General features: G+C 46.2%; 1 protein-coding gene across 2 annotated transcripts in view; it reads left to right on the forward strand.

Moving 5' to 3' along the window:
* Positions 1 to 21574, forward strand: part of Sidt1 (SID1 transmembrane family member 1) — a 97676-nt gene that overhangs the window by 75854 nt on the left and 248 nt on the right. The window contains exons 18-25 of one of the 2 annotated variants that reach the window (XM_052158081.1): positions 1381 to 1517; positions 2858 to 2966; positions 7916 to 7992; positions 11133 to 11179; positions 16592 to 16697; positions 16781 to 16891; positions 18277 to 18390; positions 20218 to 21574. The exon at positions 20218 to 21574 is cut by the window's right edge and continues 248 nt beyond it. In XM_052158081.1, the coding sequence (XP_052014041.1) occupies positions 1381 to 1517; positions 2858 to 2966; positions 7916 to 7992; positions 11133 to 11179; positions 16592 to 16697; positions 16781 to 16891; positions 18277 to 18390; positions 20218 to 20280 (764 nt within the window). In that variant the 3' untranslated portion in view covers positions 20281 to 21574. Of the gene's footprint in view, positions 1 to 1380; positions 1518 to 2857; positions 2967 to 4731; positions 6445 to 7915; positions 7993 to 11132; positions 11180 to 16591; positions 16698 to 16780; positions 16892 to 18276; positions 18391 to 20217 lie in introns of those variants that run through there. The other variant, XM_052158082.1, reaches the window with a different exon arrangement.

Below are 21574 nucleotides of genomic sequence, written 5' to 3' on the forward strand. Positions count from 1 at the left end.
GGCTATTATGTTCTGCACAGAGATAGAGCAGTGAATGCGACTGCATCTCAGGATGCTGAGAACAGCTTCTACCTGACACTTACCGTCTCTCTGCCTGAACTATCACCATTAAAGGGTTTTGTTTTCTGTTTGTTTGGTTTTTGGGTTTTTGTTATTTTTATGGTCCCCAGTGTCAAATATAAAGTTTAGAATGTGCATACCCTTGTAAATGAGGTAGCTATTTACTTACCCCTTCTGACGTTTACCTTCTGAGAACCAAAATAGATTTGTGGATGGGGCCGGGTTGGAAATAGAGGACACAGGATCTTCCTAGAGCAGTGGTCCTCACACTTCTTAACACTGCCACCCTTTACCACAGTTTCTCATAGTGTGGTGACCCCCTAACCATAAAAATATTCCTGTTGATACTTCATAACTGTAATTTTGCTGCTGTTATGAATCATAATGTAAATATCTGTGTTTTTTTAATTAATTATTTTTTAATTGAATATCATCTTCATTTACATTGCCATGGTAAAACCTTTCCCAATGTTCCCCCTCTCCAAAGACCCCCAATCTCTCCTCCCTCCCTCTGCCCCCACATATATGCCCCCTCCACCTGACACTCTCCCACCTCCTCCCCTCAGTTTCCCTTTGTTGGGGCCTCTGTTGAGCCTTTACCTGACCAAGAACCATTCCTCCCACTGATGCCCAACAAGGCCTTCCTCTGCCACATTTTTGGCTGGAACCATGTGTGTCCCTTGGTTGATGGTTCAGTCCCTGGGAGTCTTGGGGCATCTGGGTGGCCGAAGTCATTGTTCTTCCTGTGGGGCTGTAAACCCCTTCAGCTCTTCTGGACTACCCTATAGCTCCTCCATTGGGGACCCCATGCCCAGTCCAATAGTTGGTTGCTAGCATCTGCCTCTGAATTTTTAAGGCTCTGGCAGGGCCCCTCTGGAGACAACCATTGCATGCTCCTTTTGGTATACACTTCTTGTCGTCCTTAGTAGTGTCAGGGTTTGTTGACTGTTTATAGGATGAATCCCCAGGTAGGGCGGTCTCTGCGTGGCCTTTTCTTCAGCCCCTGCTCCTCACATTGTTTCCCTTATTGTTCCTGTGAGTATTTTGCTTCCTTTCTTAGAGGAACCAAAGCACCCTTAGTTAAGTTCTCCTTCTCCTTGAGCTTCCTGTGCTGGGTGAATTGTGTTTTCTGATGATCTTTGGGGTTGTGACTCATTGGTTGAGAACCAGGCCTAGAGGATGCACCTAACAGGGCTGCTATGTTAGAGACTTCTCCACGTCAGCAAATATTCCACTGAGCCACAGGGGAGGCAGAAGCTAAGGAAAAGCTTAGAGTGTTGTTACCAGAGACCCACTGAGCTTCTTGACTTGGGTCCCCAGACACGTCCTTCATGTACATGATCGCTGGCCTCTGCATGCTGAAACTCTACCAGACCCGCCACCCGGACATCAATGCCAGCGCCTACTCTGCCTACGCCTCCTTCGCTGTGGTCATCACACTGACGGTCCTCGGAGTGGTGGGTGCCTCTCCATCTGCCTGCAGTCTGACCCTGAAAAGGGTGACTTGTTGTTGTTGGGTGAAGGGGAACCTTTTGTTGTGTGTTTTTTTGTTGGGCCTTGGGTTCTTGGGTTTGGGTCTGTTCAAGGTTCTCTGGCTCAATTACTTAGCTGTTGGTTTCTAAGCATGTAATAATCACCTGTAAAACAAGCTGAGGTTGGTTTCTATGTTAAAATGAATTCCAAGTCATGCCAAAACTGGAATAGATACATTTAAATTGCTCAGAGAAGCCAACCTCAAAGAGAAATCATTTCACGGATGGACCATACTTGCTAGCCAACGTCAGTTATTTGAAGAGCATTCTCCCCCCAGCTCTGAACTGACTGCCCATCCATTGTTCCTCTATTACTGATCCATCTCTTCCTTTTGGCTAGATAGCCATTTGTTTTTTCTGTGCACTGTACGGAAAGATTCCTGTGAGTTTTGAGGTAAGAAGATAAAATGCACACAGGACTAGAAGGCTTTTCAGAAACATTTTTATTTATTCTTTGGCAATTTGTATATAATGCTCTACCTGTATATAATGTATCTCAGGCACACCCAGCCCCAATTTCCTCCTCCCACCTCCTCAAGCCACCCACAACGCCCAGCACATCCCCTTCCAAACCTCGGCATCTTCTTCATCTTGCTGGTTCTATAACCTACTGAGTCTAGTCGGTGCTGCACACATGAGACCGGGTGTAAGGCCATCCACCTGAGCGTGAACAACCCACCAATAGCCACTCATCACCCCCTCCCAAAATGGCTCTCCGTCCCTCAGCAGCCATCGACTGCCAATAGCTCCTCAGCTGGGGGTGAGGCCCCATGAGCCCTTCACTGGAAGGTTGGGATGGCTTGAACTTGGACAGGTCACCACAGTTTCAATGAGTTCATGAGTGTGACCACCATGTTGTGTGCTGAAGGCAGGAACTCCCAGCATGCCTCGCTGTCTGTCAGCTCTTAAATCTTTGCCACCCCCCCACCATTCCCATCTTGTTCCATGAGCCTTAGGGGTGGTTGATATAATGCCCCATTTATCCTCAGAGTTCTCAGCATTTTGGACCAGTTATGAGTCTCTTCATCTGCTGCAGCCTGATGCAAAAAAAAAAGAAGTATTTCTGGCCATGGTTGAGAATAGCACTCATGTGTGGATTTGCGTATAAATACTTAGAAGATGATTTGACAGCATGTCCTTAGCGATGGCTAGTTTTGTTTTCTCTTTGTTTTGTTTTGTTTTCTATGATAAGCCCCAATAGGAGACAACGATTCTCCTGAGCTCTCTGGGGAAACAGATGACACTAACCCCATCTTCATCCCTAGGTGTTTGGAAAAAACGATGTGTGGTTCTGGGTCGTCTTCTCGGCCATCCACGTTCTCGCGTCTCTAGCCCTCAGCACCCAAATCTACTACATGGGCCGCTTCAAGATAGGTGAGTCAACACACACGGACTTCCCCGGGGAAGCGAGCCCAGGGCTGTCGCTCGCCCGCCCTCAAGGAAAGCGGTCATCATGGACATGGGCTCTGAACTCCCTGCCACGTTTGTGTGTCTCTGAGAATGTCTTCCTCCTTATAGGATCTATAAGCCACTATTTCTGCTTTCAGCTGAGAGATGGTATCTTCCCACACCTCAGAGCTGGGGCACACCTCCACCTGCTGGTTGCAAACACTCTGCAAACCACCAAAAGTTCAAAGGGCATTAGGCCAGGCATAGTGGCATGTGACTTTAATCCCCGCACTAGGCAAGCAGAGCTTTGTGAGGATGGTCTGGTCTACATATCAAGCTCCAAGGCATCCAGGACCACATAGAGACCTCCCTGGGTTAGAAAGAAAAGGGAGGCCAGGTGGTGGTGGCGCACGCCTGTAATCCCAGCACTTGGGAGGCAGAGGCAGGCAGATTTCTGAGTTCGAGGCCAGCCTGGTCTACAAAGTGAGTTCCAGGACAGCCAGGACTATATGGAGAAACCCTGTCTCAATAAAGCCTCCCCCCCCCCAAAAAAAGGGAAGCGTCCTAAGGAAGAGCAGTGTACCAGTATACCATGAGCCCTACATAGAGGAACCTTTCTCCATCTGCAGCATTCAAAAAGGAACATTTTTCTAATGCTAAATGGTTGCCAGGCATGAATCATGCACTATTTCTAGATCCAAGGACAGAAACTTTCGAGACCAGTTTCCCATACTGTACTCCTTCCGACAGGGTGGACTGAGTGCTATATGAAAATTAGCTTGTCATCTCCCGTCAGTCAGCCATCACACGCTGGAGGAGGCTCAAGATGTTTTGGAGTATTTTTAAAATGGTTTTAGCATATTGGGAGTCCTACTTTTAAAAACTCATTTGTATACTTTGAGACATATTCATAGACGTGCCCCTAATATTGGCAGAGTCCAGAGAAAGAGTGCAAATAAAAACAAATGTTCACCAACAAAACGTGAACATTTCAAGTTATAAAGCAGACACTAAAGGATACTAAAAATAAAAGAATAAAAGAATAAAAAATAAAGGATGTATGGGAGGTTAGAGAGAAGAATGGATGGAGAGAGCGGGCAAAGAGGAAGACACGGACAAGCTAGGAGCAGAACTCAGTGCTAAAGTGATCTCTAGGGACAGAAGGAAGGAAGGATGGAAGGAAGGAAAGAAGGGAGAGAGGGAGGGAGAAAGGGAGGGAGGGAAGAAGGAGAAGGGAAAGGAAAGGAAACAAAACAAAACAAAAAACAAAAGAAACAAAAAGAGGCTTTCATTATAGCCTAGAAAGGTCAGGCTAAAATTTAGAATTCTTGATCCCTCAGAAGAACAGTACAGAACATATGTGTCCTCCCTACCTCTGGCTCTGTGCTACGTCTCGAGAGATCACAGAGTATTAAGGACATCCAATGTCTAATGTCCACTCACATGCCACACAAGTAGTAATAGCTTGGTCATTCTTTGTCCCTGGAAGTGTGCACCAATGGAACTCTGACCTCGGGAGGATAAATGGGGAGGAGGCTCTACAGGTTCTGAGTGCAGGTCCAGGAGTATTTGGGGATGGAATTTTGATAATCCATAATGTAATCTCGTAGTGGAAGTTCCATGTGTAGATTTCTCACTCCAAGGGTAATGAGGACCCTCTAAAATAAGGAACCTCTCTTGCCCAAAGCAATCCAGTATGAACAAGTGTCTTAAACACTAGAAGATCAACTCCCACATATTCTCAATCTAGGACTGGCGGTGGGTACCTGTTATATCAGCAATTGAAGGGTCAAAGGAGAAGAATGGTGAGTTCAAGGCCAGCTTGGCTACATAGCAAGGTCCCATTTTAATCACACACACACACACACTGACATGACTTAGTTTTCCCCTTGGACATAGTAGATCGACCCTTCCTTAGGCAATGTACTTCCAAAGGATATTTGATAAGTTGTTCTCATGCCTCCTACTTCAGACCAAAAACTATGAGGTCATACAAATTGCCCTAAGGAAACTAACTCAGAGCCTTGTTCTGCTCTCTCCCAGATAAATGAATACAGAATTAAGTGGTGGGAATGACCCCTGCCAGGTCCTGTCATGCCAATGGCAGTAGCGTGCAAGCAGTAATATAACAGAGACCACAATCATCTTATATACAAGGGATAGTTTATATGAGGCGTGGGCAGTGAATAAAGAGGGTCACACCAGGAGAGAGTTGTTCCATAAAAAGATGGATGAGGATTTATTGATAAAGTGATGATTCACAAGACATATATGCTGACAGGTGATTAAGGGGTCTCCGGGCAACCTGAGAGCAACGGCAGTGAGACCCTTGTCATCCTTAATTCTGGAAGGGCAGGGATGAGGTGGTCTCTGGATCATGTTACAGAGAGGAAGGCCCTCTGCAAGGAGCTTTGGATGATAGACCAAAGTTCAGTCTGATGCAAGCTCACAGGGAGGTCTCCTGCAAACAATGCAGGGTGGGGGGTTCCTTTCAACTGGGAAGGGCACCTAGAAGATGGAGTTTAGTTTTCATTTCTGTCCCCAGGGAAGTGTCCCCAGGTGGTCATAGACTTAGCAAAATCAAAACCTGCTGTTTGAACAGCAGGTCTATTGAACGGTAGCTAAGGGATTTCCTTTCTATCAGCCTTAGCAGGATAGTTTCAGCATCATGGCCACAGGCAGCATGAGGGGACTCTGAGGGGAGAGGGAGACAGATCCTTCAGTTCCCAAGAGCTACACTAGCAGAGAGTCCTCACTGAGGGGCAAGACTTTGCCCTGAAGGGTCATAGCTTTCAACTCCAGAGAACAAGGGGGATTTTCTTGGTCTTACAGGTTTCACAGAGAAGGGAAGGGAAATCACAACACGGGGTCTAGCCTATGTGTCATGAGTTATAAGCCAGGAAGGCACTAGAGAAAAGCCAAGTTCTAGGTTGGACCTGGGTGTGGCGGGTGAGGCTGGGTGTGCAACTGTAAGGCAGATAGATGGAGACAGCAAAGGCCACAGCAGGCTTGCTTATGCACTGTCCTGACAGGATGTAGGGGAAGGTGACCTGTGCCCCAACTGGGGGCTAGTGAGGCAGGATGTGAGGATCTGTGACCCAACAGCTGTTTGGTTTGCCAACGACTGTGTTTAAAGGCAATCCACAGGCCGGAAATCACACTAACAGACAGTTCAGCTATCTCTAAGCACTCTACCCCCTTCCCGGACACCTTAACTGTCTTACTAGTTGTTCATTTCTCTGCACAAAGGTAGGAAAAGCATCGGTGGCAAGGTAGAGCATGTTATAAGTGGACACAAAACCACAGAGTCACTTGTCCAGGTTACGACTGTGTCCCTTGTCTCAGACCCCACAAATTAGACCTTGTGGGTTGGACACGAGAGAAAACGGGTTCCCAGCAGCAAGGGCTAGATAACCGTAGGATGGAAGAGAAAAGGCCCCTATTTATTCTTTAGGAAGGAGCTTTCTGAGTGTCTGAGAAAGGCAGAGTCCATGTCCTCCTTGGGGATGGGGGTGGGGAGGGGGAGGGAACATCACTTTACAAATACGAAGTAAAGCCATCGTTTTAAGAGAAACAAAACAAAGCGAGCCGCCGCTTACCTATTTGGCTTCCTTCTTACAGATCCTTTCTCTCTCTTATTTCTTCTCTGCTTCCCACTGATTCAGATGTGTCTGACACAGGTAATGTTCTACCACCCTTTGCAGGGGGGTCTAAACTGTTCATAGACCCATCTTGCTGTCGGCCAGCTCTGACCCCTCTTTCCCCTTCTAAGTCAGGCAGGCTGCACGGGAGGATGGTCTGGAGAAAGGCTTGGAAGCCAGTCTGCCTTCCAGCCCATGCTGGGGTGCATCACTTCCGGCCTCTCGCATAGCCAGGCTCCTTGCTTTGTTAAGTTCAGCCCCAGGCTAGCCAGGAAGGGCAGGAGAGCCTCAGAGGAGTTGGGGTCCACTCTCAGCAGAGCTGGCTCTGGGCACACTCAGTCTTACTTTTGAGGCCAGGAATAGCTTTGACCTTGACTCTGAGGGGAACAACGAGACCTCTCACAGGGAATGCCCCTCCGTCCCAAACGTGACTTACATGGGACTACATGTAAAAGACCCTTTCCTGTTTTTCTCACCCTATCTTAACTTCCATTCCTTAATAATTAATTCTGAGTGTTGTTTCTGTTCTGATACTCTTTCTAAATATTCTTAGTACAGCCCATTACCTCTGGGCTCAGAACTCAGTAACTCATCACTGCACTGAGAAGTGTAGATCAGAACCTTTACCAGATGGGATTCCCCATTCCCAGTAAGGGGGCAAGTGTTTTAAGGTAGATCTGAGGGTCCCATTACATCTCTGCTGATAGGAAACCCCACCAGAGAGACCTGTAAACAATGGTAGCTTAGCTGACGGAAGCAGAAGGGGGGCAGCTGCTTGCCGTTCATGTCCCTTGACAGCCTTTCTACCATATAGTGCATGTGCATGGTACGCCCTCCAAAACAACATCGTATTCTATACCACATACTTATACCAGAGATAGACAGATAGATGGATAGATATGTGATAGATAGATAGATGGGTGATAGATAGATAGATATGTGATAGATGATTAGATAGATAGATAGATAGATAGATAGATAGACGATAGATAGATTGATGGGTAGATAGATATGTGATAGATAGATGATAGATTGATGGGTAGATAGATATGTGATAGATAGATAGATAGATAGATAGATAGATAGATGATAGATAGATTGATGGGTAGATAGATAGATAGATAGAGACAGACAGACAGACAGACAGACTTGATAGATCACCTGTCAGATGCAAAGCATTCTAATGGCCTTTAATAGAGTACAGATGGCATCCTCCTGGCCCCCAATCTCAGGTCATTTCCCAGCGTATGTATTTTCTCTGTGTGTTTTCATGGTGTGATTGTGTCAACACAGATCTGGGAATCTTCCGGCGGGCTGCTATGGTGTTCTACACGGACTGTATCCAGCAATGCAGCAGACCTCTGTATATGGTACGTGCATGTTCCTGTGTTCCTTGGCCATCTCCCAGAAAATGGAGGCATAGCGGGAGGGCCAGGCTTGGGGCAGTGACTCAAACCTCCAGAACTCCAAAGGACCAGATGGCCTGAGGTGGCTGCCTTCCAGTCGGTGGGGAATCATATTTCTTACTCTTCTAAGAAGGGAAGATTTTTAAAAAGTGGTCCTATTTTTATAAACCAAATACTTGCTAGTCTGTTAAGAAGATAAAGGAAATATATATAAGTAAACACACACACACACCCCAAACTTTTTACATGGTATATATGTTTTAGTCTTACTTTCCTTTCTGAGAACTTTGCTGATGACCACTGTATCAACATTATGCCTGACTCTTCCTCTCCCTTCCCAAATTCCCAAATTCATGGCCTCTTCAATTATTGTATGTATGTATGTACGTATGTATGTATGTATGTATGTATGTATGTATGTATGTATATGTGAGCTTCTCCCTGGAGGAGGCTGACTCTTCTTCTCTAAGTAGTCACTGGCTACCTATAACTCGTCATTGAAGGGTGGGGCCACATGGAATTTTACCCTATCCATGATGGATGTTGCCTGGAATACACCAATGTTTAAATGGTAATGATTACTATGAGGAAAATCAAGGCAGAATGCCTTTATAGTTAATCTGAACAGATGCCATCATGAAAATGAAATTTCACACTTGTAATAGTTTCACCAAGACAGCAGGTGTGAAGTGGCATGGTCCCGGAACAGATTGTTCCTTCTGATCACATTCATTCATGTATTAGTTTGTTTACTGTTGCTGTGATAGGACACTTAGACCAAAACCCGCTTGTGTAGGAAAGGGCTCATTTGCCTCACATTACCAATCACAGTCACCCACTGAATGAGGTCAAAGCAGGACCTCAAGGCAGGAACTGAGGCAGAGACTATGGAGGAGTGCTGCCCACTGGCTTGCTCCCCATGGCTTGCTCAAGGCTGTTTTCTTAGAGAACCCAGGACCACCTGCCCAGGGGTGGCACCACCCACACACAGTGTGCTGGGTCTCCCCACATCTATCAATAATCAAGAAAATGTCCCCACCGACTTGCAATTATAGAGTCATTTTCTCAGGTGACATTCCCTCTTCCCAGATGACCCAGCACGATTGGGAACTGTCACTTTCTACATTATCACCTGTGTACATTTTTATAGCACAAACTTTATTAAACTGTAGTCATTGTTTGATGATTGATATGTTTCTTTAACATTCTCCCCTCTAGTCCTAATATTATACACTTCTATACTAAGCCTAAGAGGCTGGAGTCTGAGCCCTGCCTCGGTTTCCTGGCCATTGACCTTGGAAAGTAGTCAACTGAAAGGCCACTTATATCATCTGCATCCTCAGCCTTGGCTTTTATACAGTTCTGTGCTCAGGTCGGATGCTGTATTCTTCCCTGGCACACAAGAATTCAGTACGCGCTCAGCTAATGATCATATAATCAGAAGGATTTCCAAATCAAGAAATACGGAGATCTTGGCCTTACAAACTTGGGCAGGGAAAATGGAGCGCCTTGAAGCAGGGGGTTTGCTTTAGGTGAGAACTATAATGTCCATCAGGACCTCTGAGTGTCTGGGGAGTTGGGCATGCCTGGGCCGTAAGCCAGGTAGGACAATCAATATCTAAAGTGTAGAACAATTTTAGCTTCACAGCAAAACTGAGCAAACGGTGCAAGATTCTCCACGTGTTCAGGGCGTCTACACATGCATGACTGTCTCAGGCTGCTGCACGAAGCAGCCTCAGAACCCACCATCAGCCTGTGGGTCACACGGAACTGACCCCTGTTTGGATTTTGTCAGACATTTAATGGCAGGCTTCAAAGCATACCTACCATCACACAGAACAACCTTGCTAGCCTAACACCCCTTTGCACCCTGCCTGTTCACCTCTCCTTCCATTGGTCACTGCCAACTGATCTGCCTCTACAAGGTTGCCACCTTGTTTTGCTTTTCTCAGTGTGCCATGTGATTGGACTTACGTCATGTGACACTTTCTCAGACTCACCCCTTTCGTTTAGAAATATATCCCCCATGTTGTTCCCATGAAGTGGCAGCTCACTTCTATTTAGTTCTGAATACTACTCTACAATTGGATAGTACTAGCATTTATATATCTGTAGACCTACAGAAGGATGCCTGTTGCCTCCTGATTTGGGTAATTACAAATAAAGCTAATATAGTAATCACAGGCAGGCTTTTTTTTTTTTTGACCTTCATTTTCAGCTAATTTAGATGCATAGCATACAGAGAGATTGCTCAGTCACATGGTAAACAGGTAGTTTTTTGTTAGAAACAAAATAAAACGCCAAGTTGTCCCCCCAGAGTGGCAGAATCATTTGTATTCCTATACACGCTCCTTTTGGTAAACAGAATGTTCTGGCGGCCCCCATCCTCACCAGCAGCTGGCAGCACTGTTTTAGATGTTCACTAGTCCAGTAAGTGAATAAACTTATTTTCATTGCTTTTAGACGGGGTCTCCCTGTGTAGTCCTAGCTGACCTGGTACTTGCTATGCAGACAAAGCCCCAAACTCAAGAGATTCACTTGCAAGTACTGGGATTAAAGAATTTTTTTTTTTAAAAAAAGACATTTTTTTAATTGGATGGATCACTTAAGAAAGCAGAGAGTTGGTAATGTAGGAGAAAGTATGATCAAATAGAAGTTTTATGTAGCAACAAAGGCGCAAGAACAGATGGAGAATATAAATTTTATTCAGAGTAATCTCGACCATATGGGCGTTCCTCTGCATCTCATCTCTCAGCACCCAGTCCTTAGGGGTAAGACTGAGGTCAGGAGTGAAAAGTTACTGTGCGATGGAGGACACGGGGAACAGACAGCGGAATGAATACTAGCTGCTGAGTAATGGGTGCCTTCACCAGCCTCCTGCAGACAGCTGTGTCCGTCCGCTCAGCTCCACTCACCCCTGTGGGGACAGCCACACCCTGCTTCGCTGAGTTACAGCTGTTTGTAGTCAGGTCTTGCTGTTCGTTCTGGCTGAGGATTAGAGCAAGGATTTCAGCAAGGCCATTGCTGTCCCGCCGCCCATGCTGTTCCTCCCAGGGAGCTGCTAGCGAAGCAGCCTGTCTAACACTCGCCTTTCTCTTTTCCAGGACAGGATGGTGTTGCTCATTGTGGGAAATCTGGTTAACTGGTCCTTGTAAGTGGAATTATGGGAGATGGTGGCTTTTTTTCTAAATCATTATTGATATCTGTAATGTGTAGTTTCACATGTTTTCTTGCTGTCATTTTACAAGGAAATCTGAAATTTAGGAGACAGTTAAACTGCTTGTCCCAGAGAGCTGATAAAAAGGAATCCTTCCACAAACAAGCAAAAAACCAATAATAAGCACTAGGAAACTGGAGAGATGGCTCAGTTGGTGAAGGAACACGCTGTAAAGCCTGACAACTTGAGGTTAGCTTCAGAGCCTACGGGGTCAGAGGCAAGAACCAACTCCACCAGTTGTCCCATGACCTACACATATGCACACACACACATACACACATACCGTGATATGCTCAAATATACAAATAGATACCTAAATAAAATATTTTAATTAAATTAAAATTTTAATTTTATAAATTTAATTTTAATTAAATATTTTAATTAAATATTTAATTAAATATCTTAATTAAATAAAAATTTTAATTAAATAGCGCTAGGAAGCTATTGTACGCTAGTAGGGGCTTCCTCTAACCTCCCTCCCCTTCCCTCCCCTCCCCGCTTTGCAGAGCACACTTTGCTGATAGTTGATGCATTGATAGAATTTTCTCAACAAGGCAAATATCTATGTGGACAAATTGATTGGATGGATGGATGGTTGGATAGAGAGAAAGGAAGGAAGGAAAGAAGGGATTATGCCCATGAGGGCAAAAATGCAACATAATTTTAATTATTTTGTAGAACTTTGCATAATGACCATTGAGACATTAGTTTTCATAAAGTACATCTTCCTTCCTTTGTGATGTGGTGAGTGTGTGTGCGTGCGTGCGTGCGTGTGTGTGTGTGTGTGTGTGTGTGCGTGCGTGCGTGTGTGTGTGTGTGTGTGTGTGTGTATGTGCACGTGCGTGTGCGAGCATGTATGTGCATGTGTGCGTGCATGTATGTGCGTGTGTGCGTGCGTGTGTGTGCATGTGTGTGCGTGTGCGTGTGTGTGCGCGCGCGCATGCGTGTGCATGCATGTGTGTGTGTTTGTGTGTGTGTGTGTGCATGTGTGTGTATATGTGTGTATGTGTGTGTGTGTGTGCATGTGACTCTGCTCTTTCTCCCTCGCCTTCTTTCTGTTCCAGCCTTATCGCTCTCCCGCACCTTGTCCCCTTCCTTCCCCTGGTCCTTCCTCCCCAGGGGAGCAGGGACAAGAGGCCCAGCAGGCGCAGACACATGACACACTTCCTCGATGCCTCAAAAGCACGTGAGTCTTCTGTGTGGCTCTCCAGCTCTGTGACATTTGATAGGAAAAAGAGTCCCTGTTCCTGATATGCATAAGGACGCCATCTCCCCACGCGACAAAGTGATCGTCCTCGCTTTTCTTATGTAATCCTGTAGGATGTCAGGTCCAATCAGGGGGTGTGAAGTTTGATGACACATAATTTTGTGATTCCCTGGCAGAGGGTCTCTCTCTCTCTCTCTCTCTCTCTCTCTTTCTCTCTCCCTCTCTTCCCCCTCTCTCCAATAGGCATAGAGTATTGAACATGAATGTTATTTTAAAAGAATCACTCTCAGGCGAGGTCTCCTGTAGCCCAGGCTGGCCTTCTGTCACCTCCTGACCGCTGAAGTTATAGATGTGTGCACTGTGTCTCGCTCACCTCTGTTCTTTTCTTTCTTTGGTGCAATGGATGAAACAGGGCCTCCAGCATGCTAAGCAAATTCTCTCCCACTGAGCTGAACACTAGCCCAAGTCCATTTTTTAAAGGATTTATTTATTTATTGTATGCATACAAGTGCATTGTTTCTGTCTTCAGACACACCAGAAGAGGACATCAGATCCCATTACAGATGGTTGTGAGCCACCATGTGGTTGCTGGGATTTGAACTCAGGGCCTCTGGAAGAGCAGTCAGTGCTCTTAACCACTGAGCATCTCTCCAGCCCCGAAGTCCATTCTTATCTATGCATTCAAATGTTAATTCTTGCCAGGTGGTGGCACACGCCTGTAATCCCAGCACTCTGGGAGGCAGAGGCAGGCAGATTTCTGAGTTCGAGGACAGCCTGGTCTACAAAGTGAGTTCCAGGACAGCCAGGGCTATACAGAAAAACCCTGTCTCGAAAAAACCAAAATAAAATAAAATAAAAATCCAAATGTTAATTCTCTCAATCGGAACATACATGCAATCATGTTTACAGCAGCAGCAGTCTACGACCAATCTTCAGTATATACAGATCCCATGTTTGTAAATGTCAGCATCTACTTACTGGTCAGTATCCATTTGTGTCTTCCCCCAGAAGAATCATTCCCATATGGCCCTGAAGAAAGCCTGTGTGTGTGTGTGTGTGTGTGTGTGTGTGCATGCACTCATGTGTGTGCATGTGTGTGTGTATGTCAGAGAGAGAGAGACAGAAAGAGACAGAGAGAGGGGGTGCAGGGGACAGTCAGAGCAAGAGCAGAGCAGTTTTGTACCAAATTGCCAAGTGACGAGTCTGAGAGAAGTCCCTCAAGAGTCTATAGTGAGCTGAGGAGTTCAACATCTGGAAGGGTGGCATTTCCTACATAATCTAAAATGCAGTCAGTCGGACTATAAAACTCTAGGCTGTTAATAACAGCTTAGCACTCAAATTACTTAGGAATAAATGTTGAGAGACATGAGGTGTCTTTCTTCTGATAGTTTAATTGCCTTATTAGGACACATAAAAGAAAATTTATCTAAGTGGAGAGAGTTGCCAGGATCTGGGCTGGAAGACAAATAGCGGTCTCCAGTTAATGTGTGGATTTAAATTAGAGCTAGAGCTGAGAGGCCAGGCTTTTATTACAAAGACTATGTGCTTAGGCAAGTTTCCATGGTCTCTGAAAGGCAAGGGTAACAGAAGGAAGGAAGGGTCCAGGATGTAGTAACTGCTCCAACATTATCTAATAGAACGTTCTGGAATTATATAAATGTTCCGTACGACACAGGTCTAATAAAAAGTATTAACATGTGGACATTGTGAAGTTGAGATGCAGCCAATGTGTCTGAGGAACTGGCTTTTCGATTTTTATTTAGTTTTAATTAATTTAAATTTAGATAGCCATATGTGCTGCCACATGGGTTGGCATAGGCTAGCCCAATAAGGCAATCTAATATAGTTTTTTTTTAAAAAAAAAAAACATGATAAAACAGAGAGAGGCAAGCACTGATACAAAATTAAAAATATAAACCAGTGAGTCAGAATGAAAAGGGTGGAAGCAGATGTATTGGTACACACTATAACCCAGACACTTGGGATACTAAGGCAGGAAGATCCCAAGTTCAAGACCAGCCTGGACATCTAATCAAGATCCTTTCTCAGAATAAAATATAAATGGCTCAATCCTCAGTGCAGTCAAAGCAAACAGAGTGAAGACAACAGAAGTCCTGACAAAACACCATGTCAACTTAGATCTCAATGATGTCATATCTTTGTTGACCATATATATATAGTCTTTTGAAAGGGACCTATTCAGGTCGTCTGCTGTGATCTGGGGGTTTTCTCTATCGCTCTCCACTTATTTTCCAGGAAAAGGTCGCACACTGAACTTGAAGCTTAGTATTTTGATGAGTCAGCCTGACCAATAAGGCGCCAGGATCTACCTGTCTCTGCTCTGGCGTTAATGGTGTGCTCTGGCATGCCCGGGGATTAGAACTCAGGTCCTCATGCTTGTGCCGCAAGCACTTTAACCCCAGAGCCAGACCCTCATCCCTCAGCTGCCCATTTTTAAGTTGTATTACGTGGTTTTTGCGTTATTGTTTTGTGAATTCTATTTTGGAGAATGTTTTCTTTTCTTTCCTGTTGATGCAATGAGCCCACTGACAAAATGCAGGGAAGGGTTTCTTTCAGACCACAGCTGTAGCCCGTCACCAAAGGAAGTAATAACAGGAACTAACGACGGGAACCTGGAGGCAGGAACTGAAGGGACCGCATGGAGGAGCCTGCTTCCTGGCTTACTCAGCCTGCTTCCTTATACAACCCAGGACCTAGGGGATGACTCCGCCCACAGTGGGCTGGACCCTTTCACAAGAATTAATCGCTAAAAAAAAAAAAAAAAAACTATCCAGGACAGATTTTAGCCCAACATAATCAATCTAGAATTATTGACAACTATTTTCTCTCCTCTTCACTCTGTGAACTGTATTTTATGTATTTTAGTTTGATAAAACCCTACTTTTCAATTATTTCTTTTTGTTTCCTAAAGTCAAGATACAATTGTTTTGTTTTATGCTGTGTTAGTTTTTCTTATTGAGACAGGGTCTTGCTATCTAGTCTTGATATATCTTATCCTTACTGTGTAGCCCAGGATCGCCTCAAACTCATGGCAATCCTCCTGCCTCAGTTTCCCATCCATCACACTAAAGGTTTTTAAAGTATATTTATTTTCAGAAAGGAAAAAAAGTCCTTCAAATAGGGAGATAAAGAAGAAGAGTTACAGCCAGGTGTGGTAGCATAGCCTTTAATCCCAGCACATGGGAGACAAAGGCTAGCCTGGTCTACAGAGCACATTCTAGGCCAGCCAAGGATACACAGAGAAATCCTGTCTTGGAGTAGAGGGCTACAAATAGTTTGTTATACTGAATAGAAATTTGAAACAAACTTAAAGTTAACCTTCAGACAGAGCAAACTTCAGTGCTAAATTAAATATGGACAGTTGGCATAAACTTGTAAAGTCTGACAAACCAATTACTGAGGTAATCCTACTTGCAGTAATCAAGTCTTATAAACTAAGCATCTTTTTCAACGATGTATATGTGAGTACCCAGTGGTTGTCTTCGGACACACCAGAAGAGGGCATTTGGATCCCATTACAGATGGTTGTGAGCCACCATGTGGTTGCTGGGATTTGAACTCAGGACCTCTGGAAAAGCGATCAGCGCTCTTAACCACTGAGCCATCTCTCCACCCCAAACTAATAATCTTAAATGTAAACAAATATAGTATGTCCCAAGTGTTCACTGATCCCCAACAGTGCTGTTTATACTCATGAAAACACTAAAGGGTTCTGGGAAAACCATTTTACCCAGCGAGGAAAGATGGCTCCTCACAGTGCATTTGCCTAAAAGAACTCTGTGAAGCCACTACAAGTGAATGTAAGAAATTAAAAGTTTTATCATTTATTAAGTTGTATACTTGTTACTAGGCATCTAAAGACATTTCATTAGCAGGGAACCACATGTACATGGTGATCCCAAAAGGTGATAAGGTCATCTTGACTTGTGCAAATGCATTCAGAGGTTCATAATATGCCATCCCACCTACTCTGCATTTCTCAGAAGATGTCCCTGCCATCACACCACGCAGGCCTGTATTTTAAAGTGTGTTTTCAGTGAACTCCCCAGCAGCAGCTACCGATCCACTCGTGGTTACCCCCTCTTACCTGCTGCCAACGCCCTACCCCGCATCCACAGTGCCTTCTTTGGACTGATCTACCGGCCCAGGGACTTTGCCTCCTACATGCTGGGCATCTTCATCTGCAACCTGCTGCTCTACTTGGCTTTCTACATCATCATGAAGGTGAGTGTGCGTGAGGGGCTGGCCGCCCGGGGGCCCCGCCCACAGCGGGGGCTCCAGCCTGAGTGGTTGGTGTCTCTCCACAGCTCCGGAGCTCTGAGAAGGTCCTCTTCCTACCCGTCGTCTGCATCGTGGCCACGGCCGTGGTGTGGGCTGCCGCCCTGTACTTTTTCTTCCAGAACCTCAGTAGCTGGGAGGTAAGAGGCCTGTTCTCCCTCTCTCCCTCTCTTTCTCTCTCTTTCTCTTTCTCTCTCTCTCTCAAGTTCTTTCTCCACCATCCCTTTTGGAACCTTCCTCCCTCTCTTGCTCTTTTGCTTTCTTAATATTCCCCATTATCTAAATTCCCAGCTTCTCCAGAGGAGAGAAGGTTTAACGAACACATTTAAATAGTAGGCGAGTGACATTACCGAGGTAATGCTACATGAAATTGAAAGCCCCGTAGATACTGCAAACGTGATCTTCACTCTCTCTTACAGTCTGTTTGCAGAAGATATTTAACGCTTGATTAGCGTATTGTCACAGTCTCTCTCATCAGAGTCGTCATCCATCAAATGTGGGGCGGGGCGGGGCAAGGCAGGGCCAGATACTATGTCTATCTTGTAGACAGGAAAAATCTGAGGTCTCAGAAACCGGTGCTGTGTCTGACGCACATGCATGAAGTCTCAGCTCTGCCACAGCATCAGCACATTTGATTTTAGAACATTTGTATGACTCCAGAAAGAAAACTCAAGGGCAGCCATTTTGTTTCTCCTTGAACCGTTAGTACTTGCCAGCTGTTAGCGCGCCTCTGTGGCTATAGAGTGGCCAGTCTGGGCATTTCCTAGAGCAGTAGTCCGCAAGCTTCCTAACGCTGCAACCCTTTAATATAGTTCCTCATGAGGTGGTGACCCCCAACCATAAACCTACCTTGTTGCTACTTCAGAACTGTAATTTTGCTAGTTATGAATTGTGATGTCTATAGCAGATATGAAAGATATCTAATGTGTGAACCCCCCATCCCCAAAGGAACCTCTACTAACAGGTTGAGAAACACTATCCTAGAGGTAGATTCATATACCATGTGCCCTCTGAGTCTGAGTTTATCCATGCAGCGTAATGATATCTAGGCCATCCATGGTGTGGCCTGCATCAGCATGTCTTTTGTTTGTTGGTTTGTTTTGCTTTGTTTTGTTTTTCAAGACAGGGTTTCTCTGTGTAGCCCTGGCTGTCCTGGAACTCACTCTGTAGACCAGGCTGGTCCCAAACTCAGAAATCTACCTGTCTCTGCCTCCCAAGTGCTGGGATTAAAGGCGTGGCCACCACCGCCCGGCAGCATGTCTTCTAACTACTGAAAAGTTCTCCATTGCAGAGCACAGTGCATGTAAGCAGTCCATCCATCTCTTGATGGCCTTGTCTCTGGTCTGGACTGTTATAAACATCGCTATAGTCAACGTTGCTATGAGCTATTGTATACACAGTCCTTGAAAGCTGACTTTCGGAGCGCTTAGTAGGATTTTTATAGCTTCCCCAAACCAAGCCTTCAGATAGTTGAACCATGGGGCTCTTGCCTCCATCTACCCCACTGTCCCCACCCCCCCCACAGAGAACCCCAGCGGAATCCCGGGAGAAGAACCGAGAGTGTGTCCTGCTGGATTTCTTCGATGACCACGACATCTGGCACTTCCTCTCTGCTACTGCCTTGTTCTTCTCCTTCCTGGTGAGTCAGCTCTGTCTGAAGTCTCCGGGCTCCCCTCTGCTCCTGTCCTCACACCTCTTTATTCCTTCTAGTTATTCTCCGCAGTTCTTCATCGCAATTCAGTGTATTGGCCATCACCTCCTGGTGGGTTTGTTTTTCTGTAACCTTGTCATAACTTTCTGTAACTTTGTCATAACCTTATTATAACTTTCATTTTCCTCTACTTTTCAATATTTGGACACACAGAGTGACAAAACTAATTTCCTTAAGTTGCACAGTGCCCTTGGATGGAATTGGGTTTCAGATTCAAATGCTCAGCATCCCCTGGGAACCACTGAGGGCTAATTGGCTAATTCTCATCCACAGACTTCCTCCTTCTCACACAGGCTCTCTTCTTTCCCTTCCTCCAGTCTCACTGTGTATTTTGTGAAGATTAAATTCCAAGAGAAGCTCAAAGAAACCACCAAATGAGCACGTCCCAAATCTAGGGTCCCTGAGTTTGCTTGTGCCCCTTCCCAGAATCCATGAGTAGACACGCTTACAGCACTTATTCCTCCCCCTCCCCCCAATTCAATGTCTGTGGTGCCTGAACACAGGCTGGGGTGATAACCGGGTTGTCACTGCAAGATGGCTTCAAACCCTCTGAGGCCAGACACGCAATCTCAAAAGTAGAGCAGGGCTTCCCTCTAGTGGCCAGTGTGGGAAGTGCAGCCGCTCTCTGACCCTTGGACTTTTCTGATAGGAGGGACAAAAGATAACAAAATGGTTCAGTGTGGGGTGGGAATTGAAGCAGAACAGGAATGTGCCCTCTCTCTCTCCCCGTCTCTTTCTGTCTCTCTCTTTCTCTCCCTCTCTCCTCCCTCCTGTTCTTCCTTCTTTCTTCCTTCCTTTTTTATTTTAATTTTTATTCTTTACATAAATAACATCCCAACTGCATTTCCCCTCCCCCACTCCTCCCAGTCCATCCATTCTCCCTTCTCCTCTCCCCTAGATCCACCCTTTCTCTATCCCCAACCCCCTCCCCAAAAGAGCGAGCCTCCCAGGGATACTAACTGAACATGGAATAGTAAATTACATAAGACTGGGCACAACCCTTCCTATCAAGGCTGGATTATGTGACACAGCAGGAGGAAAAGGGTCTCAGGCACACAAAAGAGTCAGCGCTATCCGCTCCCTGGCTGGTAGCCCTATAAGAACCATAGCGTACGTGCCAAGGACGTAGCACAGACCCATACAGGGTCTGTCTGTGGTTGTGGCCAGTCTCTGTGAACTCCTATGAACCCTGTTTAGTTGGTTCTGTGGGCTGTGTTCTTGTGGTGTCCTCACCGCCCCCTCCCCCCAGCTCCTAGAATCCTTCCTCTCCTTCTTCTTGTGCAGTGAGTGCTATACTGCATTTCCCCTAGTCACTGTCTAAGCAATGACCACCCAGGCCTCCTCACCCACAGATTTTACCATCCGCAGCACCTACTCCCTAGTGTAATTTATGCCTCACACAAAGGACTGTGGGATATGCTGGGTTCTGCCTCATGTGCCTCCTTCCTGCTTAAGATCCTTTCGTGAATGGGCGCTCCGGGTGGATGGGTGCCGCTCTTACCCCCAGTCATGTCTCTAGCATCAAGAATAGCATATGAGAACCCTCTTCATGAATATTTAAGTCTCTTGATAAATGGGCTATAATTTAGTAACCATAAGCCCCAGTTAAAAGCAAGGCATGGAGGATCACTCAGAACTGTGAGACCAGCTGAGGAGATTTGTCGTTTTCTGTCTGTGGGCGTCATGAAGAGAAAGCAGGGACTTGGTGTGGCCAGGACTTATATTCCCTTCCCATCTCTAACCCTCTCACCTCAGGTGTTGTTGACTCTGGATGATGACCTGGACATGGTCCGCAGAGACCAGATCCCCGTCTTCTGAGCGCCCAGCATCACAGCGGGGAGAGGAGCAACCCACCTCGGTGCTGTTTTGTGGAAATAAGTGAGTGCAGCAGTCCGCCCACTGCCGGAGCTCCACCTGCCTCAGGAGGGGAGCCAGCGGTATCTGCGCTCACAGGAAGAGCTTGGGGCTGAGCTAACCCTCAAAAAGAAGGGTAGAAGGGACGCCCTGTTGTGCACAGAGACAGAGCTGCGGGGCTCCAGAACCTCTGTCTACAACTTAGCGCGTTCACTCTAGACACAAGCTTTATGGGGCCAGCTTACCCACCTGGGCCTCCCAACCTCACTGAGATTGGCCAGAGAAACCAGCTACTCAGACCTCCCACCTAGAACCAAAGGTGTGGCCACTTCCACACCTCCGAGACACCTGCTGCTATAGAAGGCCAAAGCACCATCTCATTCTCCCGTGGCCGTCAGAGGACAGGATCCCTCAGAATATGGTGCAGAAATGGGACCAAGGTCCCACCCAACTGGGGACAGGCATTCTAGTAACTCAAGCTAAGTCATGCCTTAGCTTTAATACTTGGCGCGGCTGCAAATGCTCCGAATGGGACTTTGCCGTGTCCACTTCTGTACGGATCACCGTTGTTGGACCCAAGGCCTGGGTGATCACCAGTTTCTTCATGTCTTCATCTCACGGTTGGCTGCTGACCGTGCACTCTGCTGCTGCCTTCTTAGAAGGCCCTTCTTTCTCCGTAGACCCTAGCAGCTTTGAGATGGACACAAATGGAGACATGCTTCCCACAGCAGAAGTGATGGACAGTGCTTAGCGGCTGAGCGTCAGACGGGCAGCATTTGCCTTAATGACTCCGGATCCTGGGGCAAATTCAACAACACACCCGCGCTTGGTGGTCCCCAGACACACGGCTCAATCTGTGCCCATGCGGCCTTTGCGTGGAAATAAGTGTTTCCCAGCTGCACCCTGGTGTTCTTCACAGCTGAAGAACTGCCACTTCTGTAGATCAGGGCTCCAGACTGCCTGCCTGAAGTTGGTAACTGAAGATGGACATGTGCTCCTCCCGCCCCCCCCCCACCACCACCACCACCACCGCTTGAGCCGCAGAGGTCGTGGGTCGTGGCTAATCCAACCACCTCTTACTGGGCCCCATTCTCACACTGTCCCTGGAAGGATGTTAAAAAGCACAGTGTCCTAGCTTCCTTCTCTCATGCCATCTGACAAGCCCTGTGAGGGGCCCCGTGTTGACCGGGCTTCCTAGATGGATGTGTGGGGTATGACGTCATCAGAAAGTAGACACACAAGTGTGTGCACACGTGCC

The sequence above is a fragment of the Apodemus sylvaticus genome, chromosome 15 (assembly GCF_947179515.1).
Source record: "Apodemus sylvaticus chromosome 15, mApoSyl1.1, whole genome shotgun sequence".
Classification (NCBI taxonomy): domain Eukaryota; kingdom Metazoa; phylum Chordata; class Mammalia; order Rodentia; family Muridae; genus Apodemus; species Apodemus sylvaticus.